Source organism: Rhamphochromis sp. 'chilingali' (assembly GCF_963969265.1).
Source record: "Rhamphochromis sp. 'chilingali' genome assembly, chromosome: 3".
Lineage (NCBI taxonomy): Eukaryota > Metazoa > Chordata > Actinopteri > Cichliformes > Cichlidae > Rhamphochromis > Rhamphochromis sp. 'chilingali'.
The window spans coordinates 27,328,437-27,349,716 of record NC_137931.1 but is presented as its reverse complement, the minus strand read 5'-3'; the positions used below and the strand labels follow the sequence as shown (position 1 = coordinate 27,349,716).

Below are 21,280 nucleotides of genomic sequence, written 5' to 3'. Positions count from 1 at the left end.
TATGTTTTTACATATATTTTGACATGCATTTTACAAACATTTTGACATGAACACACTCTCTCTTAAGTCTTTATTGACACACAGCTGAATCACAACCTCTCTTTCTGCAGCAGAAAACAAACAAAAAGCAACAACGAGAGCAGAACAATTATTTGGTGTTTTTGCTGACTACATGTTTTAATTTTATTAATTTAATCTTCAAATTATCTTTTGTTTCTGCTTAGCAGCAATAGATCCGGAGAAACAACAATGAGAAAGCAACATCATCAACAACAAAGACATGAATCTTTTACCTCTGACTCCAGAGGGCACCATAACACCACAGAGTTTGCAAGACCTAACATTGATTTGATTTATTTTAACACTTTGATTCAGCAAATGATATAATGTTGATTTACATGTGACTTGATGAGCAAGTGGCAACCACTAAAAGTCCCTGCTAGAGACCTTTAATATCTGCAAGAAAAGGGAGCCAAATTTACTGTCAGGTAAAGGGGAATAATTTTAATTCCATTCTCTATATTATATACTGCAACTCTTCAAAAGTCCTAAATAATGCTCCAGCTCTTTAAGGCTCTTCTCCATATGAAAGCTCACTTCTGTTTGATTTCCCAAAATCTGGAAGAGAGCTGAGGGGCAACACCTAGATCCTGTGAGCTGTGATGTTGGAAACAGAAAATTCAGAGCAGTGTACATAATTTAACATTATTAACTCTGGACAGGTTTAAATGAACATCTGAGATGGTAACATCAAATATATGACGATATATCATAGCAAATTATGAATCTATTATGTTTCTAAATGTAGCTCATCAAGGCCCTCCTCCCTAAAAATCTGACTGGCCAACATCTCAAAGCCAGCCATGAAACCCAATGAGCCGTGATGCTGGAGACAGAGGATTCAGAGCAGTGTGAAGTCTCAAAAGAAATACTTTTACATAAGTTTGCTTCATTATTTTTAACTTTAGACAGGTTTAATATGAATATCTGACACTGTGACATTAAATACATGACAACAAATCATGAAAAGCATAATACATCTCATTTAAAGTCTTAGCATGATTTGCTTTTGAAAATAAACCACATTTATCTTATACTTATCTTATTCAGCCCATCAGTTCACTTTTGATTGGTGAACTTCTGGAAGCCTGCAGAAAATTTGAAATTTCATAAATTATAAATTGAGTATAAAGAGGAATCTGAAGCCCAGGCTGTTGGCTAACATTAGATTTACATATGTTCATCTCACTGTTTTACATTTTTATTACCAATAAATATGGGGGGGGGGGACCCAACAGTATTGGTTTAGTTTAAGTAACCAAAAGAATATTTGGCTGTCAGTAGATGCTTACTATAAGACATTAGCAAATATTTACCTATGGCCCCCAGTGCTCATTAGATTGCATCAACAACCAGCAGGTACATGTAACCATTTTATTTACAGGTATTTACTGGTTAGCTGCTAACTAAAACGGTTGCCACTAACTCAAATAACACCGTCACTCATATGTAGCTACCAGTTGCTAACCAGTATCTGCTACTTACATGCAACAAAGGCCAGCAGTGATTACCTTTATCTACTAATAGCAGCCACTAGCAGACGTTAACAGCCACTAGAAGTTCCCATGTAGGAGTTGTCACTGTTATCTATAAGTAGTCACAGCTGCTAAATGAAATACTAGCCACCAATAGCTGTGGTACAAGCAGCCAACTGGCCACTTCCTGTGGCCTCAGTCTAAAAGTCATAGAAACTAGTCCATCAACCCCAGTCAACCTATGGTCGCTAGGGAAAAAAAGTGTGTATTTCCTGAATGGTTGGTGAGTGCTTGTTGGCTGTTAGGTCACAAAGTCTGTCATAAAGAAGGTGCTGCACCAGAAAACCTCCATAAGACTCTTTTGGTCACTAACAGACTTCTATGTTAGCCAAGAGTTTGCATACATAGTTCACAGTTTACCATCAGATAAATGCTTTGTCTTACTGCTGGACCCAACGTGTATAAGAGGCTCCAACTTTTACTAGTAGGTGACCGGTCTCTGTTTCCAATTTCACTAGTGGGTTATGAACTCTTGATGAGTATTTGCAGATAAGTTGGCTTATTACCTGAAAACTGTGAGTCACTGCGGTAATCTGGTACCCACCAAAGCAACTTTTAGGAGGTGTTTTGTGCAGCACCCTCTTTGTGATTAATTTCACAAAGCAACTGCCAGAAACTGCTCGCCAACTGGTTGAAGACTACATATTTTTGGGGTTGGGGTTGGGGATCTCTGTCCCTATGTGATTGTAGCCACAAGCAGATACAAGTAACCATTCCTTTTGAAATGATATCTATACAAATAGTCATAAATAGTTACAAATAGTGTTTAAAATATATATATTTTTTATCAACTGCATGATATGAGTAGCCATGAAAGCTTACAGTACTCTATGTACAAATAACCAGCAGCTGGTTACTATCAAATAATCTCACTGAACGGTTACCACCAGGTTACTAGTGTGTAGTGGGTTATCACTGATTAATTTGGCCAATCACATCACATTTCAGAAAGAGTGTGTGGGACCAGGCGGCCATCCAGCCCCGCCCATCCGAGTGTGACCAGGAGGCTGCATGAGTCCCTCGCTGCTGATTGGTCCATGGTGGAGCCCAGCGCAGGGTGAGTGGGAGGGGCTCAGCTCGCTGCATCCAACTGTCCACAGACAAGGGTACTGACTGAAAACACACACAGATAGTTCATTTAATCTGAAAAACCAGTACATTTACCATTTAAAGCTGTGGGATGGGTTTCACCTGGAGCTGTGAGGAGGAGGAGGCTGTGATGAAGGGGCGCTGCTACTCAAGGGAATGGAGGCAGAGGAGGGTGAGGAAGAAGATGAGGTGGGACGAGGGGAGGAGGTGCTCCAGCCATCAGATATCACCTGAACACCTTCAGAGAGACACACTGAGAGCACACAAAGAATCCAGAATTTAGAAACTGCTGTGTTCATTCAATATTGAGTAAAATATTGAATAAAAACCAAAAGACTTAAACAAAAGATAGGATTTTGAACACAAAACAAAAATCTGTAAAATGTACTTTTTTGCTAAATAAGAGTAAATATATATGTATGTATATATATATATATATATATATATATATATATATATATATATATATATATATATATATATATATATATATATATATTTATATTTATATTTATATATTTATATATACACACACACGTGTGTGTGTGTGTGTGTGTGTGTGTGTGTGTGTGTGTGTGTGTGTGTGTGCATATTTCTATATTCATGTAGATGTCTGCAGGCAAAAGTTTGTATATAAATATTTAAAATTAGCATATAAGTAAATCAACATAATTTACATTGTGTACTAGTGTATATAAAGGTATATATGTATATAAGTAGTTATAGAAAGTAAATGTTCACTGAATATTCAGAAAAAAACCCATATAAAATATTTACGTAAATGCTTATTTGTTTATCTGTTTAATATACAGTTCATTAATCATTGTTTTTATGTCACATATATAAGAATTTTGTTTTTAAATCATAATAGACATGAAGAAAATTTGTATATTAATGACAAAAAGAGATGTCTGCATGCAAATGTATGTATATAAAAATTGTAAATGCTTTATATTGTAAACATTTAGTAAATAAATAAATCGTGATTTTTTATATAGTTATAAATGAACATGAAACTACATGTTTATACAGCACATGTTTATACATATAGTATAATGTATAATGTAGTATAATGCCAGTGTAAAATGTCATGATTATTTCAATATAGTGAAAATGTTCTGCTGCACAGTTTTACATTAAAATTGAAAAAAGTAAAAACAAATATCTGTGATAATTGTAGCAAATATGAAATCCCTCTGTAATGTTGAACATGATAAGAAGTACAAAACTTTATTTTTGGACTTTCTACAAACATTCACAAAAACACTGTTACCTGAGGAGTGCGGGCGGTGGGGCAGGTAGGCAGTGGGGTAAGGCGTGTGTCTCCCAGGGTATCCATGGTGTTTATAACCATGGTGATGATGTGATGTCAGCGGGAGGCTGCTGCCATAAGGAAAAGCACCTCCTCCTCCAGCTGAGCACAGCGACCAACCTTACACACCAAAGCACACACGCAAATATCTGTTTACCTAAAATGTATCGATAGTTTGTTTTTTTGTGTCAAGAATAGCAAGAAATATATACTTACACAAAAAATAAAAGCACAAGAAAAGTAAATGCTCAGAAAAACTGTTTATAAAAAAGGAATAAAATATGCTGTTAAAATCAAACACTTTCATAGATTCATAAATTTCATACCATGGAAATAAGATTTTAAATTTTTCCCACAAAATCTGATTTTTATTTTAATCTTCAAATTAAATTTCAAAAAGCATAAAAGTCCAATGTTTTTATTTCGATATAAACTACGAAAAAATGTAATTGTCTCTTTCATGAGGCTATATAAAGCTGTGAACTCACAGGACTGAATCCCAACACGGCCCTCTGATGGCTCAGGCAAACTCCGCCCACCTGGGATCCTGAGGAGGATAAATCAAACACAGCCATCAAGACAATGTGAGTTTGTGTGTCTGTGTTCAGATGTGTGTGTGGTTTATATTGTATAGAGTCTCTCACTTGACACCCTCTCTCCAAATGAGTGAGACGGTGGAGTTCATAATGACTCTCTAATCGCCTGCTAACGCTAACTTCCTCTGTTATCCTGGTGAGAAATGCTAAGCGTTAAGTGTAAAGTGTCAGCAGTCATTGCAGGCACATGGCTGTGGTGTAAAATATCTCTGGATGGGACAGAAATCTGACTCATCCACAACTGCACACTCATTATATATGACATACTAGATCTCACAGCTATTGCATTTAATCACAAGTTGATTTTACAACATCATTTGTTTATGTGGAGATTTTGCAGTGATGTTTGGGTCCCCTGATCACAGTTTTCTATCTCAGTGAGTAAAATATAAGCTTAAAGTGAAGTATGTCTTTATCTCCACCTTTTACTTATTCAAAATAACAAAAAATAAAAAGAACTGTCTAAAGATTTATCATGATGTTTAGTTTGGGAGCTGAGAGCCTGACCTCTTGAAGTCAACCACTTTGGATACTGAGGTGTGTTTATCACCACTCCAAAGTCAGCTGAACCACCCTGAAGCTCTTCGGTAGTCAAATGCCCTTTTAGTCTTGCTAACAATCCTTCCATCAGTTCTCCCGCAACCTTTTCTTGGTACTGAAAACTAAAAGGCACAGAACATTTGAGATGGTGCATTACCTCTCTTGTCATAAATAATACCTACATTTTATTTTCTATGCAGATGATATCCAACTTTATTTATCTATGGTGCCGAAATTATTAGTTAAACTAGAGCCACGACTTAAGGATATAAAGGCCTGGATAACCTTTAAATGCACCCCAAACTGAGGTTGATGCACCTGGGCCTAAAAACGTTATGGAGTCTAACCAGAAACTTACTCTGAATGACCATATACTTTACATATGTCTCAGAGCTATGCTGAAAGCTAGTTGACTTTGCAGAGGTGAGAGCACATTTTTGTTCTCTTTTAAAGACCACCCTGCACCACCAACCAAATAAACAGGTGCCCTGCTGGTCCAATCCAGTTTTAACTCCCTGCTAGTGAAGACAAAACCCGACCATGATGGATGAGCTATAGTTGGATCTATTTTTAATGTTATCTGTAGTGCAGTGAAAGTCTTCTGCCGTGTGTTACCAGCATGCAGGAACTTTGATCAAACAGAGCTGTTCTACTTCTGTAGAAGTTATCTGGTGCTTTTAATGTGAAAATTGCCGTACAAATAACTCTTGCTTTCTTCATGATAATTACTTTAAATGCTCTGAAAACCTAATATGAGAAACAGGACATTTTTAACCCTTGTGCAATCCAGCTATCTTTGCAACTAAAAAGCAAAATTACAGTGAAGTCATCATAGTCATCCGTTGTTTCTAACTCAATCTGAAAAAAAAAATCTGGTTGGCAGAAGCGTAATATTTCAAAGATTTTGTGTAGAAATGCACAAAACATTTAGATTACTGAAATATCTAAACACTGTCATAATGAGATACCTAATTATTGAATATATACCAGAAAAAGGGCTAATAAATCAAAGCCCATTGTGTTAAAAATGTTCATATTTCACAGCTTTCCATTCTCCGTGGCACATTAATGTGGAAAATCCTGTAAAAATCTATGAAAAGTTTTGGAGGCTAGATTTATGTTTTTATAATTTAAAGTATCACAAAAGAACATAGAAATACACTATATGGCTACTGGGTCTCTTAAAGGGTATATCCAGTTTAAAAGTCAGATTAAAGTGTTTGGATGCTGTTGTTGTGTTGCTGTGCAGTGTTACCTCTCTTTGGCATCCAGAAAGGCTTTAGCGAACGGGTTGTATTTGATCTTTAGGGCTGTGATCTGCACAGAAAAACACAGAAACATCCACATCCTGTTACGTTATTTTACACTCGAGAAGAACAGAGCACCTCAGCTGTGAAATGTTAAATGACTTTTATGCATAACAGTCCATTTATTGGACAGAGGCTTCATCTTTCATTGATCTGTTCATTTGCAAGTAATTTCTCAATCAGGCTTCTAGATGAATATCCATTTTCATGTCCACTTATTGTATTATTTCACAGTTCTGTTTAATAAATTCTTCCTCTGTTTTGATTTGAATAATTAGTGTGTGTTCCCAATCTGTTTTTATTAACTGTGATCTCAATAAAATGAGAGAATAGATTATTAATAACCTGAACGTGACCAACTAAGTAAGGGTTTGCTGTTGTAACATTAAAAATGGAATATATTATACCCTTAAAAACTGATTCATCTCATTAAATTAAACAGATTCAGCTGGTAAAAAAAAACTCTGAGCTTTACCTTTTTTTTAAACTAAATCAGACGTCTGAGCTTTACCTTTATAAAAAATTTCATACATTTGTATTCAAATGTTTTTTTCCGATTAAAAGATGTTGTGTTGTGTTTCTAATTCCGAGTCTGTGTCCCACAAATCCATATTTATTAAAAAGGTAATTGAAAAAAGAAACACTGTCCAATATTTCATGACACTTAACCAGCATTAAATCTGGTTAATTGGAATATTTGAGCAATTTTAGCTTGCTGGTGTTAGCTTTAACTTTGATATATCAAAATCAGCTTCAATTTTTCAAGAATTAGAACAAGTATAGCTGTGAAACTAGTTCTAGTTCACACCCAAACACCAAATGATATTGAAAATAGAACATCTTTTGTACCTCTTCATTCTGGTAGGCAGTGACGGCGATGAACTGCGTTTCTTTGAAGGAAACGTTAGAAACCAGTCGATGGCGAGAGCCAACACACACGATGTGGAGCTGAGGTTCATACTTATGGAGAGAATTCAACATAATCTGGGAAAATGAAGACAATTATTTCTACATTTTCCCATCATTTATAATTATTTAGACCAAGATTATTGTACATTTTTTCTGCACCTAAATGCTTTTATCTAAAAGTATTCGGCCCCCTTGAACTTTTCCACATTTTGTCACATTACAGCCACAAACATGAATCAATTTTATTGGAATTCCCCGTGAAAGACCAACACAATACAATTACTGAAAAGTGGGGTGTGTGTAATTATTCAGCCCCCTGAGTCAATACTTTGTAGAACCACCTTTTGCTGCAGTTACAGTTGCCAGTCTTTTAGGCTATGTCTCTACCAGCGTTGCACATCTAGAGACTGAAATCCTTGCCCATTCTTCTTTGCAAAACAGCTCCAGCTCAGTCAGATTAGATGGACAGCGTTTGTGAACAGCAGTTTTCAGATCTTGCCACAGATTCTTGATTGGATTTAGACACCAGACAGGTCAGGGATAAAGTTATTGAGAAATTTAAAGCAGGCTGAGGGTACAAAAAGATTTCCCAATCCTTGAACATCCCAAGGAGCACTGTTCAAGCGATCATTCAGAAATGGAAGGAGTATGGCACAACTGTAAACCTACCACGACAAGGCCGTCACCCTAAACTCACAGGCCGAACAAGGAGAGCGCTGATCAGAAATGCAGCCAAGAGGCCCATGGTGACTCTGGACGAGCTGCAGAGATCTACAGCTCAGGTGGGGGAATCTGTCCATAGGACAACGATTAGTCGTGCACTGCACAAAGTTGGCCTTTATGGAAGAGTGGCAAGAAGAAAGTCATTGTCAACAGAAAACCATAAGAAGTCCCGTTTGTAGTTTGCCACAAGCCATGTGGGGGGGACACAGCAAACATGTGGAAGAAGGTGCTCTGGTCAGATGAGACCAAAATGGAACTTTTTGGCTAAAATGCAAAACGCTATGTGTGGCGGAAAACTAACACTGCACATCACTCTGAACACACCATCCCCACTGTCAAATGTGGTGGCAGCATCATGCTCTGGGGGTGCTTCTTCAGCAGGGACAGGGAAGCTGGTCAGAGTTGATGGGAAGATGGATGGAGCCAAATACAGGGCAATCTTGGAAGGAAACCTCTTGGAGTCTGCAGAAGACTTGAGACTGGGGCGGAGGTTCACCTTCCAGCAGGACAACGACCCTAAACATAAAGCCAGGGCAACAATGGAAAGGTTTAAAACAAAACACATCCATGTGTTAGAATGGCCCAGTCAAAGTCCAGATCTAAATCCAATCGAGAATCTGTGGCAAGATCTGAAAACTGCTGTTCACAAACGCTGTCCATCTAATCTGACTGAGCTGGAGCTGTTTTGCAAAGAAGAATGGGCAAAGATTTCAGTCTGTAGATGTGCAAAGCTGGTAGAGACATACCCTAAAAGACTGGCAGCTGTAATTGCAGCAAAAGGTGGTTCTACAAAGTAGTGACTCAGGGGGCTGAATAATTACGCACACCCCACTTTGCAGTTATTTATTGTATTGATTTCCGTTCCACTTCTCACGTGTACCAACCACTTTGTGTTGGTCTTTCATGTGGAATTCCAATAAAATTGATTCATGTTTGTGGCTGTAATGTGACAAAATGTGGGAAAGTTCAAGGGGGCCGAATACTTTTGCAAACCACTGTATATATATATACATACTGGTACTGGAATTTCAAGTGTCCCTTTAATTCTTTTAAGCTGTATATTCATTTTTCCATCTTTACCCATTTACATACACACATCTAAACATTTTTATATGTCTTTCTCAATTTGTACCTGTTCGTATCTCTCTATATCCAGTTGTAATTGTCTGAAGCTACCTCTATCTGCTACTATCTATCCACCTTTTTAGAGGTTTTCAGTCATCTATAATATTTTTATATGCTTTCGCCCAATTATCTATATTCATTAACACCAGTTTGTACTCATCTATAATGTTTCCATTTCAATTCAATTCAATTCAATTCTATTTATATAGCGCCAAATCACAACAGCAGTCGCCTCAAGGCGCTTTATATTGTACAGTAGATCGTACAATAATAGATGATCGTACAATAATAGATCCCCCGTCATCTATAATGTTTCCATTCCTCCGATACCTGCTTGTGTCCATGTATATTATTGCCCATTCATAAATGTAACCATCTATATCTGGTTGTAACTGCCTACCTCATTCTATCCATACTTCAACATTTCCTATCTGACCTGTTTAGTTCATTTCAGTACTTTTTTACTGAAGTCCATCCTCTCTGAAGAGATCACAAGCCTCACGGTAAAAACTCGGCTCTAAAAGTTTGAAAAAGTCCAAACAGCTCTGTACTTTTGAATCAATTAACAGAAAACAAAGGTAAGTGTAGTTTTGTCAGTCAGTCAGTTTGTCTGACTGCAGGAGAGTTTATGGAGTGGAGCCATCTTTGTCTTTTGGCCAAAACACTCTTTTATCCATCTGTCTTTTCTATCTCGTCCATCTCCCCATCAACCCCCCCCCCCCCTCGCTAATGAGGCCCAATTAACCAATCCGAGTTCTCCGGGCGGACACACAAAAACAAACTGTTTTCTATTCAGATTGAGAGGCTGGCTTCAGATCTGACCCCGGCGCTGTGTGTGTGCTGGCAGTGCCCACATTAGCTGGAGTGTGTGTGGGCTCTTTTTGAATATAGTTTACCTCTCTCTCCCTCGTCCATCTGAAGCATGATGGGTAAATTGATTTCCCAGTAAAAAACATAATTACCATAATGTACAAATAAGCTGAGCAATTATTTCATTATGGCCGAGCTCTCTGTTCCAACTCTGCATTACTGCCCGGTGTGTGCGTGTCATGTTTGGACAGGGATAATGAGGTAAATATAAACAACATTATTGCCAATTTTGTAGTGCTGTGCACGTGTGTTTGTGTTTGTGTGTGCGTGTGTGCGCATGGAGGCCTCTAAGAGTGCTGAACAGCTCTCGACAGGAAGTGCATTAAACTGCTGCTGGCCAATTAAGAGCTGTTTATCCCGTTCCCGTGGTTACGAGGGGGCGAGCAGGTGAAGTGAGCGGAGAGAGGGACTGAAGTGGCTAATTAGAGGCGGTAGTCTCTCGCCCACTTGAATACAATACAGAGGGAAGGAGAGAGAGAGAGGGAAAGAGACGGAGACTCTTGACATGAACAGCAGGATAATGGACTCAAGAAGAAGAAGAAGACGGAGATGCAGAAGAAATACAGGAAAAAGTGTGGTAAAAGTGAAAGAGGGAAAGGGAGAAGAAAGACAAGAATGAATAGTAGAAAATTACGAGAACAAAAAAGAAAGATTGAAAAAAGAAAACACTAGATTAAAGAGAGGAATAAAGTACTGAAGAAAAAAGGAACTACAAACAAAACAAAGAAAGCAAAAATCAGCAGAACAGAAACAAAAAAGAGAACAAAGGAGAGAAAGAAAACGAATAAGAAATCACAGGAAAGAAAAAAAACAACAATTAAATAAAAACTGAAAATCTCAAAAATATATGAACAGACTGGATAAAAATCAAAGTATGAATGACTGCAGAAAGAACAAGTAAACACACAAAGAAATCAATGAATGAAGACATGCAGATTTTCAGGCTCTGTTCCACCCACCTGTCCTCCTCCGTTCACCTTGTTGGTGAGTTTGACCTTGTTGAAGGACACGGCCGCTTTCATCCAGTGAGCGCCGAAGTTTGGCGAGTCAGGGTGGATGTAGATGCCACCGTGGCCCCGGCCTTCGCTGCGGCTTTCCGCCCGGCCGGCCGCCACCCACTCCCCGTTTACAAACTTCCAGCGGCAGCTGTCAGCCGGGACGAAGTCCAGCAGGAAGGAGTACATGGAGCTGGGGTCCAGGCCAGAGACGCTCACTTTCAGCACTGGGAACATGCGACTGAAGAGAGACACACAGCTTGATTAAAGGGGAAAGTTTATGTTCACTCACAGAACCCAAAATAATAACAGAATTATGGGGCTAATACCAATTTTAATGCATTTTTTCTTACATTATATTATAAGTTTATACATAGATTACACACATTGCCTATACATATGAATGTATCTCTATGAAAGTTTTATTGAAGCTGAAGTTACTGTAACATACATTGCTGAACATTTAATCAACAAATTAGTCAGCAGCTTATTATAAAGATATGTTTTGACTTTGCTCACCACCTGCTCAGCTGTGGGAGCTGTTCTGCTATTATGTGATTGCAAATCTGAATTTACAGTTTCAGTTTCATTCTTTGGTTCAGTTTTTTTTAAGTATAACCAACTATAATGATAAAGTTATTTATATCAACCTGAAGATTGTCCGACTTTTTTTCTCTTTTAGCTCCATTTTTGGTCACCACCGGCACCTCAGATAAATATCCAGGTTTTAAGCTGCCAAAGGATCCACAGCATTTTGTTTTGCTTTATGTTTTGGACTTTAGATGAAATTAAATATATACACAATATAACGTTTCATATAATGAATACATTTACAAACAAATACAAAATTATTGCAACTATTAAACTACATACAGATCAAACTCAAATATTGGGAATTTGTGGATCTGTTAAAAACATTCCAGAAGCCAACAGTAAATTTGAATAGTTCTATAAAACGTCTGTGATAATTTATCACAGTCACACATTTAGTTAACAGATTAATTTTTAAACTGACAGAATTTTCAGCTGCACTGATATACAGATAGTTGTTCCTTGTAGTTTCTCAGGAGTGAGGACTTTCTTGAGCTTTTCTAGGAAAATAGTTCAGCTTTGAGAGTTGGTCAAAGAAAACATGTAAGAGCCAATTTTCAGAAATTTCTGTCAAATTAGAGATAATGATTTATATATAACACAAATAATTGTTGGATGGAGTTTTAAAAGTAAACAGAATCCAAAAAAGTCTGGTACTGCAGTTTTTTGACAATTGTGCCAAACAGCTGAAGGCTGTATAAAGGCATTTTAACAATACCAGATTTTAAGGGCTTTAGAGAAAATGTCTATAATTTCCAGACTAGTTTTTCTCCAAAGAGCCTCCTGACACTACGATTCCACCCCCATTTTATTCTCTGAATATACCTTATTCTTTATTTTTCATTCTGACTGGTTGACAGCGGTACAGCCAACAAATGCATTTCTTCGATAACCATCAATAACAACTGATGACTGATTAGAAAAATCCTTACCAGAGCTAAAATTTGTTACAGGCAGCATAAACTATGACAGATTATGATAACCAACCATCTCTGCATGTGAATATAAATTTATCACCGTATGTTAAAAATACCAAAGTTTCCATCCTTCTAAAGCTGCTTTCAGACAAACAGTCGGCTCTCCAGCAGTAACAGCAGTTGAAGTGGCGTCCTGCAGGTGTAAATGGAGTGTTTGCCCACCGCAGGGCGCGACTGGTCAACACGCCTCGGCTTGGCACAAAAAAACCACAAAATGAAACACACAGAGGCGATGATAACAGCTGCTATCGAGACTAATGAATAACCCCGGTTAACAGCAGCACTGATCGGGAGTCAGCTTAAAACAGGGACACTCTGTGTTAATGTTTCTCCATCTCTGTGGTCATTTTTGCAAAAATATTCAGAAATCAAGTATCTTCTAAAACGAGCCATTATTTGTAGAAAAATGGGTAAGATTATGTTTTTAGCATCACAACAAAATAACAAATCTCTGGCAAACAAAGTACAAGTTGCCACATCTGCTCAGAAGAACCACCAACAAAACTCAATTTAGAAAAAACAACAACACAATTTTTCAAATATTTTCTTCTTCAAGCTTGTTTCTCTCATAAAGCCTGAATTGTATATTCATGCTCAGGAAGAATATGGTGTATCTTCATGCCACTGAATTGAACATAATGATCTTTTAATGTCTGATTTTTCTGTTTCTAAACTGGCTGACTAGGAACAAAAGTTGATTAACTCTCACATAAAATGTTGGCATGCTACTGTATCATTCATTGACTGCTGATGCCAATGAAGTCATTAACTTATTATTGCAAAGTCACAAGTTGAAGCACTAGAAAGTCCTCCTAATGTTACCTTCACAGGGAGTGACAGAAATGCCAAACTAAAACTGCCCGAGTAAACTTAGCAGCATTATATGGATCATAGCTATTTATAGGGCCGGTTGTATCTGAAAGGCTCAGTTTTTTATTTTTATTTTCACACTGACTAGTTGAAAGTTGCAAAGAACTGTATCTGTGTTTGCTAAATTACATTTTTCATTTGCAGACTTTCCTGACAAGAAAAATCAATTCTGTCAGTTTAGGAAAAGACTGAAAATTGCCTTTTTATGATTTTCTAACATGTTCGTTACTGAATACTGACTGTAAAGACAAAAGTTACCTGATATAATGATCTGTTTCCTGTTGGCTGTCAATCTGATGGCTGTTGACAATGTACTTTCAGAAAAGTACTTTACTGATATTACGTTTAACACATTCTATATCTAGAATGTATTAAAGACCATAAGTACTGTCCTTATTACCTCTATAACTTCAGAAAAAACTTCTCACAACTCCTAAATTATATCTGGACACTCTCAAAGCTATTTATCACTTCTAAATGAGCCAAACTCTTCTGATTTTCTTCCGAAAAGTCTTACAACACAATTAGAAAACGTTACTAATTGCATCCATAACTTCTCCAGGAGATCCTCAGAATCAACAAGGACTACAAATATCAGATGTCAGTCTCCCTAATAGCCTCCAGAGCTTCTTGTAGGCTTCTGAAACATCCAAAAGTATTTGTGGAATACTTTTTGGAGTAACTTATTGATTTTTTTTTTTTTTGTGGAAATCTCTTCAATACCTTCAAAATCTAAAGAATCTCCTCTAAAGACCTAAAAAAAAATCTCCTGAACTAACTCAAAAACGTCTTTGAGACCTCTACAATCTCAACAATGGCTATCAAAACCTCCTCTTGTGAACACCTCTAAAACCCAAAACAAAGAGACACCCAGTATCTCAGCTGGCTAATTATGAAGGCTTTGTTTAGGAGAGAACATGTTAACGTGTTTTTTCTATCAATGTAGAAAAGTGGGTGAGGTGGCTGCAGCTCAGGAGGAAATGTAGGTCATCTACTAACTGAAAGATTGGTGGTTTGATCCCTGCCTGCTCCAGTCTACATGCCAAAGTATCCTTGGAGGAGATACTGCACCCCAAGTTGCTCTTTGATGCAACTATCAGTGTCTGAATGTTACAGAGAAAACGCTTAATCGTAGAAAATGTGCTTTCATGAATTAGTCAGTATAAATGAGATGTTCTATAAAGCACTTTGAGCTCTGCAGTAGAGTTGTAAGGTGCTGCAGAAGAATCAATTTATTTACCATTTACCCAAACGCCCTTGAGATTCACATGTTGATCAGCAGTAAGACTCAAAAAAGTAAACATTACTTAACGCAAAGTCTCTAATTGAAATGCATCCTGAGAATCTCTAATTCAGGTGTTTATATCCAGATATTTTTGTTTATTTAAGAAACTTCATTTATATTGTAATTTGTTCACCTTTTCTTTCAATTTTCTAAAGTATTCTGAAGCTGTAAATAAACTTTTGTTTCCACTACCAGGTGCTTCCTGAATAACTAACAGTTGCATTGAAGGAGTGAAGTTTGTTCATGGAAGTTTGTTAATTTGTAGCAAAAATCTGAGAGCAGTTACCGTCCATTCTTGGTGACGATCATCTCGTTAGTGATGTGCTGGAATTTCCTCCACAGCTCGGCATCCTCTAACGTCACCCTCAGTTCCCGCTCTGTTGGGTCACCCTTCTCCCGGCCGGCCTGCAGCTCGCTCTCCACGGCGCTCAGCAGCCGCGACATGCAGCGTTCAGCCGAACCGGGACTGCACATCGACCCACCAGCACCAGTGGCACTCTGATCTACAGATGACACTGAACCAGACCCTCCATCTTCCTGTAACCCCTCCACCTTCATCTGCAAACCCAAACAAAGACAGATTCAATCGTGATGAGTTTTACAGTTTTTATAACATTAATTTCACTTGAGTAAAGATGTTTGGATTATTTTTTAGTCTTTAGAAACTTGACAATGCAATCTGATCCACCTGAATATTTTTATTTTACTAATTTAGTCCACTAATCGTAAATTTTACCACAAAGTATGATTCTTGTCTCAATAGACTGAAGAACACAGCAGTACTTCAAATAATGGGTAAAAGAACACAGGCTGTATTTTTTCATATCGTCTCTTAGAGTCTGTTTTGTTGACCGCACTGAATCTCACACATGGTATAAATTATGTTTTATTTGCTATAATCATAGATCAGGTTTCACTGAATGTTGAAGACCTCACACATTCTTGATGAGTTTCTCAATTTTTAAAACACCTTTTGACATTTCAAACTACATCCTAAATACAATTGATCATTGAAAATGATCAGGACCAAATCATATAACCATGGTTTTATATAATTTCTTAATAACACCTCTTTAAATTACACCAGCCCTCTAACGATCAGATTACGCTTCACTGCTGCATTTAACAGGTGATTAGTAAATCCCACTGAAAACAAAATTTTCAGTCCAGTCCACTTTGAATTCATGCTACAGGTTTCAGTTTTTTTCTAAGCCACATAATCAGTTTAACTGAATGAAAATAAAAATAAAAAATGAGCTGACGTTATTGTCATTGTTGTAGTTAGCTGGAGGACGGTGTCAGCTACCCGATAAACCCATATTGTTCCTGAAAATTTCTGCATTTGAAAATAATAGGCTGAATGCAGGTGGGGAATTTCTGGACCAAAGAAACGCAAAAAATAAGCTCGTTTCAGGAAGCAGTTTATCTGTTGTTTATTTTTGAAGCTTTTAAACAATCAACATTGTTTGATATGAAAGGAGCAAATGAAATGTGCTATAATCTGATGTTTGATTGTTCAGTTTAAATGAATCTGAATGAAATAAAAGGTTTATTTATTTTTCCAAGTTGCTCTTGAATAGAAACCTTCTTTAACTGCATCATTTAATTTACAGTGGGTTCACAGACTGAAAGTGACACAAAGGGGTCAACAAAATTGTAAAGTCTTTTACTTTGTCAGTCAGAAGCATCTGCACACCCGACACCATTTGTCTTTCAATGAGACTCTTACTTGGCTTCTAGTATGGACCTGGAAGGAAACGATGCCTGAAACAAGAATGAAAATAAAGGATAAAAACTTAAAACACATACCTTTAAACACCATCAGTAGATTGATTTATTGTATTGTCATGTCCATTTATGCACAGTTATCACATGCAAATTGGGCAAACTGAACTAATGTTTTCTTTTTTAGGGTTATGAATTTGTTTGCCTCAAATTGCTACATAGTTCACAGCATAGCAGTGTATTTAGTGCATAACATGCCATCTGTACACTTTGGGCTGATGGCTTGAATGAACTCTGTTTCAAAAACAGGACGTTTGATCAAAATTTTACCAACAACAAAACCCAAGATTGTGAATAAGAAGGTAAAATTGGCTGTAAGAAAATGTCAGATATTTGGATACGAAACTTTGAAAACCTACCAGAAAGAATTTACTCTGCAAACAATTAAAATATAGATTATTAGCGTGCAGAGTCTACCAAAAATCACCTCTGAGATCTGTGGATTTCAGCTGGTTTCTTTTCTTTTTTTATTCAAAAGCTTCCTTTTCTAGCTTTTCTTTGTCCTCTCAGACAGCAGACCCTCCAGCAGAGAAAACACACACAGGATAAAAGTGGGGATAATAAGCAGAAGTTAACAGACATTTAATGGAGTATAATTTTTCTGTTAGTTTATTTTCTGTCTGTTAACACTGCTGCTGTTGTTAGTAACCACTTTAACCACAGGACCTTTTAAACCCCACTGAGGGTGATTTAATACCTGCCTCATGATCAGAAATAGGAAAAACAAAATCAATATTGTCATAATTTCCCAGTTCTAGTTAATAATGATAATTAGAAAATTGACCAAATTAACCTAAGATTTGTTTGAAAATGTTTGGGGGGGAAAAGACTTTCCTATTTGTGTCAGTTTACACCAGGTCAAAGAAACATCCAGGACCTTTTCAAACACTCTGTGGTCTGATTTCAGGTTTTTAAGACATGAAATCCCCCGTTTATTCTTTAGCTCTCTTTAAAAAAAATGCATTATTGTTATTAGATTAGAACCTTCAATAGTTAGTAAATATATAAATATATATATATATAATATTAATATTTTTTGGCTCATTTAAATGCACGTTTAATAGAAATTACAACCCAAACATTTTAAGAAAATTATTTTACATAGGTGCAATTACTGAATTTGACAGAAAGCATATATACATCTCTTCACATTCACATTTTCACTTATGGTAAAAATTTCTATGTGATACACAATCACGTCAAAGAATTTGTATGATTTATTTAAAGATTTGAATGTTTTAAAGGTTTGAATGTTTTAATATTAAAAATAATTTCAAGAAACAAAATTCAAACAGCTTCAGACTATTTATCTCCAGTGAGTAAAAAATATAATCCAGTGTAAAGCAGACTTTTTTAATGATACACACATCCCTGTATTTAAATTTGATGAAAAAACTCCTAAAAATATTTTTTTTTATTACTGAAAGGAAGTATTCAGTCTACTTCATATATTAAATGTATATGTAAATCATTATGTAATATTCAGATAATGAATTGTTAATTCTTGGTGATTTCAAAGTAAACACTGTTAACAAAAAAGGGTAAAAACAGATGACAAATACATTTAAAATCCTAAAATAAAAAGCACATGAATGACAGCTGACACAGTTTACTGCCCATGTGCAAAACACACAAAAAGTAAAAACTTACTTTTTGTTTAATACATTTTAATTCCATCAGTTGCAAATTTATCCAGAAATTCCTTGAAATTCCTGGAACAAAAATCTTGGAATTGTCTAACAACATTTCTACGTGAGCTTAACTATAATGGACATCTCTGTAGGTCAATAATAGGTGAAACTACAGGTGCATAAAAAGCTGCATATAAACTTACCTGTGACACCGGGCACCGAGCCGAACAGTTGAATTTATCCTAACGAGATGTTTCCGATGAACAGGGAGACGAAAGGATGGAGGTTTGACTGTGATGTGAAGCCGCTCAGCATCTGACTGAACATCACAGTCAATCAGAGGGCTTCAGTCTGACTACACCTCGCTCTGCATCTCTCTCTCTCTCCCCGTCACACACTCACACACGCTCTCCGTCTCTTTTCCTTTCAAACACACGGACGATTTACCTCACTCGGCCACTCACACTTAATCCACAGAGTGTTTAACTGTCCTTTGAATTATAAAAACTGCTTTCAGTAAAAGTGAGGAAGAGGGAGTGTTAAAAAATAGCAAACATAAAAGGGACGAGCACAATGACGAATCTAAAAACGAGCACAAATCTTTAATCTAATCTGCAAACTAATGCAGGAACAGGTGGATGTAAAATGGCAACCAACCTCCATGTTACGATTTTTATAAACACCTAGAAGTGGATGAGAAAGAGCAGAAAACAACAGCAAAGCAGGAGAAAGTGAATAAAGTTGAAACACCGGCCTTGTAGTTTGTTGAAGCTGTGAGAGCAGCACCTTTATTTAGAGCAACTTTAGAGCAGATTTGAAGTTTGAGGAGAACAAATCAAGCGTGAATAAATTATATGGTTGCCCCTCTCTCAGCCTGGTTCCCGTAGAGGTCTCTTCCTTTTATAAGGGAGTTCTGCCTTCCCACCATCACCAAGTACGGACCATATAGGAATGTTTGGCTGTTTGGGTTTTCAACGGTCTAAAGTTCAGCCTTGTCTTATTTACAGTGTTAATAAAAGTTACTGTTGGCTGGTTGCCCCACGGGCTCACCACAGCAGGCATATGCATGTTTTTTTCATACATCTCCATTTAAGGCCTCAGTCAGAGACCAGTGGCTGACCCCCTTGCAACCACCATTCCCCAGTTAAACATGCATATTACCTGACTGGTTAGTGAGTGGTTGCTGGAGGTTGAAACAGTTTGCATGGATGATGTCGATTTATCTGCAAACACCAGCCGACTACTAGCCGTGCGGTAGGAAAACATAAAAAAAAAAGTGTAACAAACTGAAAATGGAGACTGTTTATCTTCAACACTGTGTCTTACTGCTGACAAGCAACACATTTCAAAACAGGCAACTTTTATTTTGACAGGCAAACTTGCTGTTTTTGATCTATGGCTCTGTGGTTCGTTAGTGTTTGCAGACAAATTGGCATCTTCCACGGGGAACTGTGGCAAACTGTGACCAAAGCAATCACAAGGTCTGTGCTGCAACACCATACATGTTTTCTGCAACCATTTTCACTTAACGACAGCCAAAAACCACTTTCTCGTCGATCAGAGTATACACAGTATAGTTAACAGGCAATCACCTTCCAATCTATAGGCCTTTATGTCTAGGCCTTGACTGATTTCTTTGCACATTTACGGAAAACAGAAATCTCTCACTCACAAAAATATTCAGACTAAAAAATGTAGCTACTTACTTATCTAGAAGCTGTCTGAAGTCCATTCATGAACCTTGCAAACAGATCGCTCTTTATGAAAATGATGTCTCTGCATGTCCAGAACGTGAGCTCTGATACTGGAAGCTCTGGTTTCTGTTTGGAGTTGGAGTTCTATTAACAAGTCACATTTTATTCTGCTTATGTAGAAAGCAAAAGTTTCTACTGGCTTGATTTCATTTACATACATTCATTAACAATGGATGTTGAATAAAAAGCAAGGACTCAGATAGCTGCTAGCTAAACCACCCGTGGTTTGTATTCACCTGTGGCTTCTACAGGTGAATACAGCTGATGGGCTCCTAGATTGGTGAAACTTTGGTTTGATACTTGGTTAATTGATGATCTTGATAATCTAGTATTAGCATGGCTGCTCCAGTCTAGTAGCCAAAGTATCCTGTGGCATGAATGCTCCTGATGTGTTCATTGGACTGTTATTGTTAGATAGAGAACATAGTTGAGACATATGGTAAAGTGCTTGTGTTAATTAGACAATGTGAGGTTGTTAAAGGCACTTTTTGCTCAGGTAGATACAAGAACTAGTCCACTTACGATGCAGTAACAACTTTGAGGTGAGCACAGTGCCAACTGGCATGAACAACACTGCTGAATAACTTATGAGGGCTGGTACTTTTATCACAGGATTAATTGAAAAATGCTGGTAGTAAAGCAGCTACTCCTTTGTGTTGAAAGAAGCCATTTGAGAAGAACGTTAACTTTATTTATTCATCATGAAATGCACAGAAAAGGGGGTTGGAATATTCTCTGAACAGTTTCCTGAACGTGACATCAGCCGTCCATTTAATCAACCAATTAATCACCTAAAACGAAACAGGCGTCACTGGACCAATCGCCTCCCTGGCGCACGTTTAAATGTCATATGACAGTGTTGAAGAAAAACACCAGAAGCTGTTGAGAGCAGCATGTAATGGAGAATAGGTCAGATCCAAGTGGGGAACATCTGGAAAGACATCCGATATCTGGACAGTGCATGGAGCCTTAAAAAGGGAGTGTGTGCGTGTTTTAATCAGCAGGCAGTGACGGGTGGAGATTACAGGCTTTAGAGACTTAACTGGCATAAAACAGGGAGGCAGGTAAGGAGAGAACGCACATGCACGCACACGCGCAAGTTCATGAAGGGAAGTTTTTGTGTTGAGCTGAATGATATTCACGTAAGCAGTTTCTTAAATACAGAAGCATTTATTGAAATAAAATCAGTAACAATTTCACAGTTTAACACTGCAGACAGACAAAACAAATACAGTTTTAAAAGAGTTAAAGTTGCACTAAAACATTTTGGCTAAAAATATTTTAACCTCACAACCTTTAAAAGTGAAAATGCAAGTTAAATAAAGG

The 21,280-nt window shown here is 37.2% G+C and overlaps 1 protein-coding gene across 1 annotated transcript; it reads right to left on the bottom strand.

The window, feature by feature from the left end:
* Positions 1-1,633: 1,633 nt before the first annotated feature.
* Positions 1,634-20,167, bottom strand: tbx19 (T-box transcription factor 19). Its single transcript, XM_080877883.1, has 11 exons — positions 19,907-20,167; positions 18,404-18,883; positions 16,455-16,548; positions 15,071-15,342; positions 11,026-11,302; positions 7,289-7,423; positions 6,388-6,449; positions 4,485-4,543; positions 3,958-4,116; positions 2,787-2,937; positions 1,634-2,708 (listed from the first exon to the last, which is right to left on the bottom strand). The coding sequence occupies exons 3-11, from the start codon at positions 16,488-16,490 to the stop codon at positions 2,540-2,542; spliced, it is 1,320 nt and encodes a 439-aa protein (XP_080734009.1). The 5' UTR covers positions 16,491-16,548; positions 18,404-18,883; positions 19,907-20,167; the 3' UTR covers positions 1,634-2,539.
* Positions 20,168-21,280: the final 1,113 nt, after the last annotated feature.

What these genes read in the sequence shown, in the direction of transcription:
- tbx19 (XM_080877883.1), bottom strand. Translation starts at nt 16,490, where the DNA reads ATGGTGTCGGGTGTGCAGATGCTTCTGACTGACAAA. An exon ending in AGATGCTTCTGACTGACAAA is followed by an intron (nt 15,343 to 16,454) that starts GTAAAAGACTTT and finishes TTGGGTTTGCAG; the next exon opens with ATGAAGGTGGAGGGGTTACA. An exon ending in CCGTGTTGGGATTCAGTCCT is followed by an intron (nt 4,117 to 4,484) that starts GTGAGTTCACAG and finishes TTGGTGTGTAAG; the next exon opens with GTTGGTCGCTGTGCTCAGCT.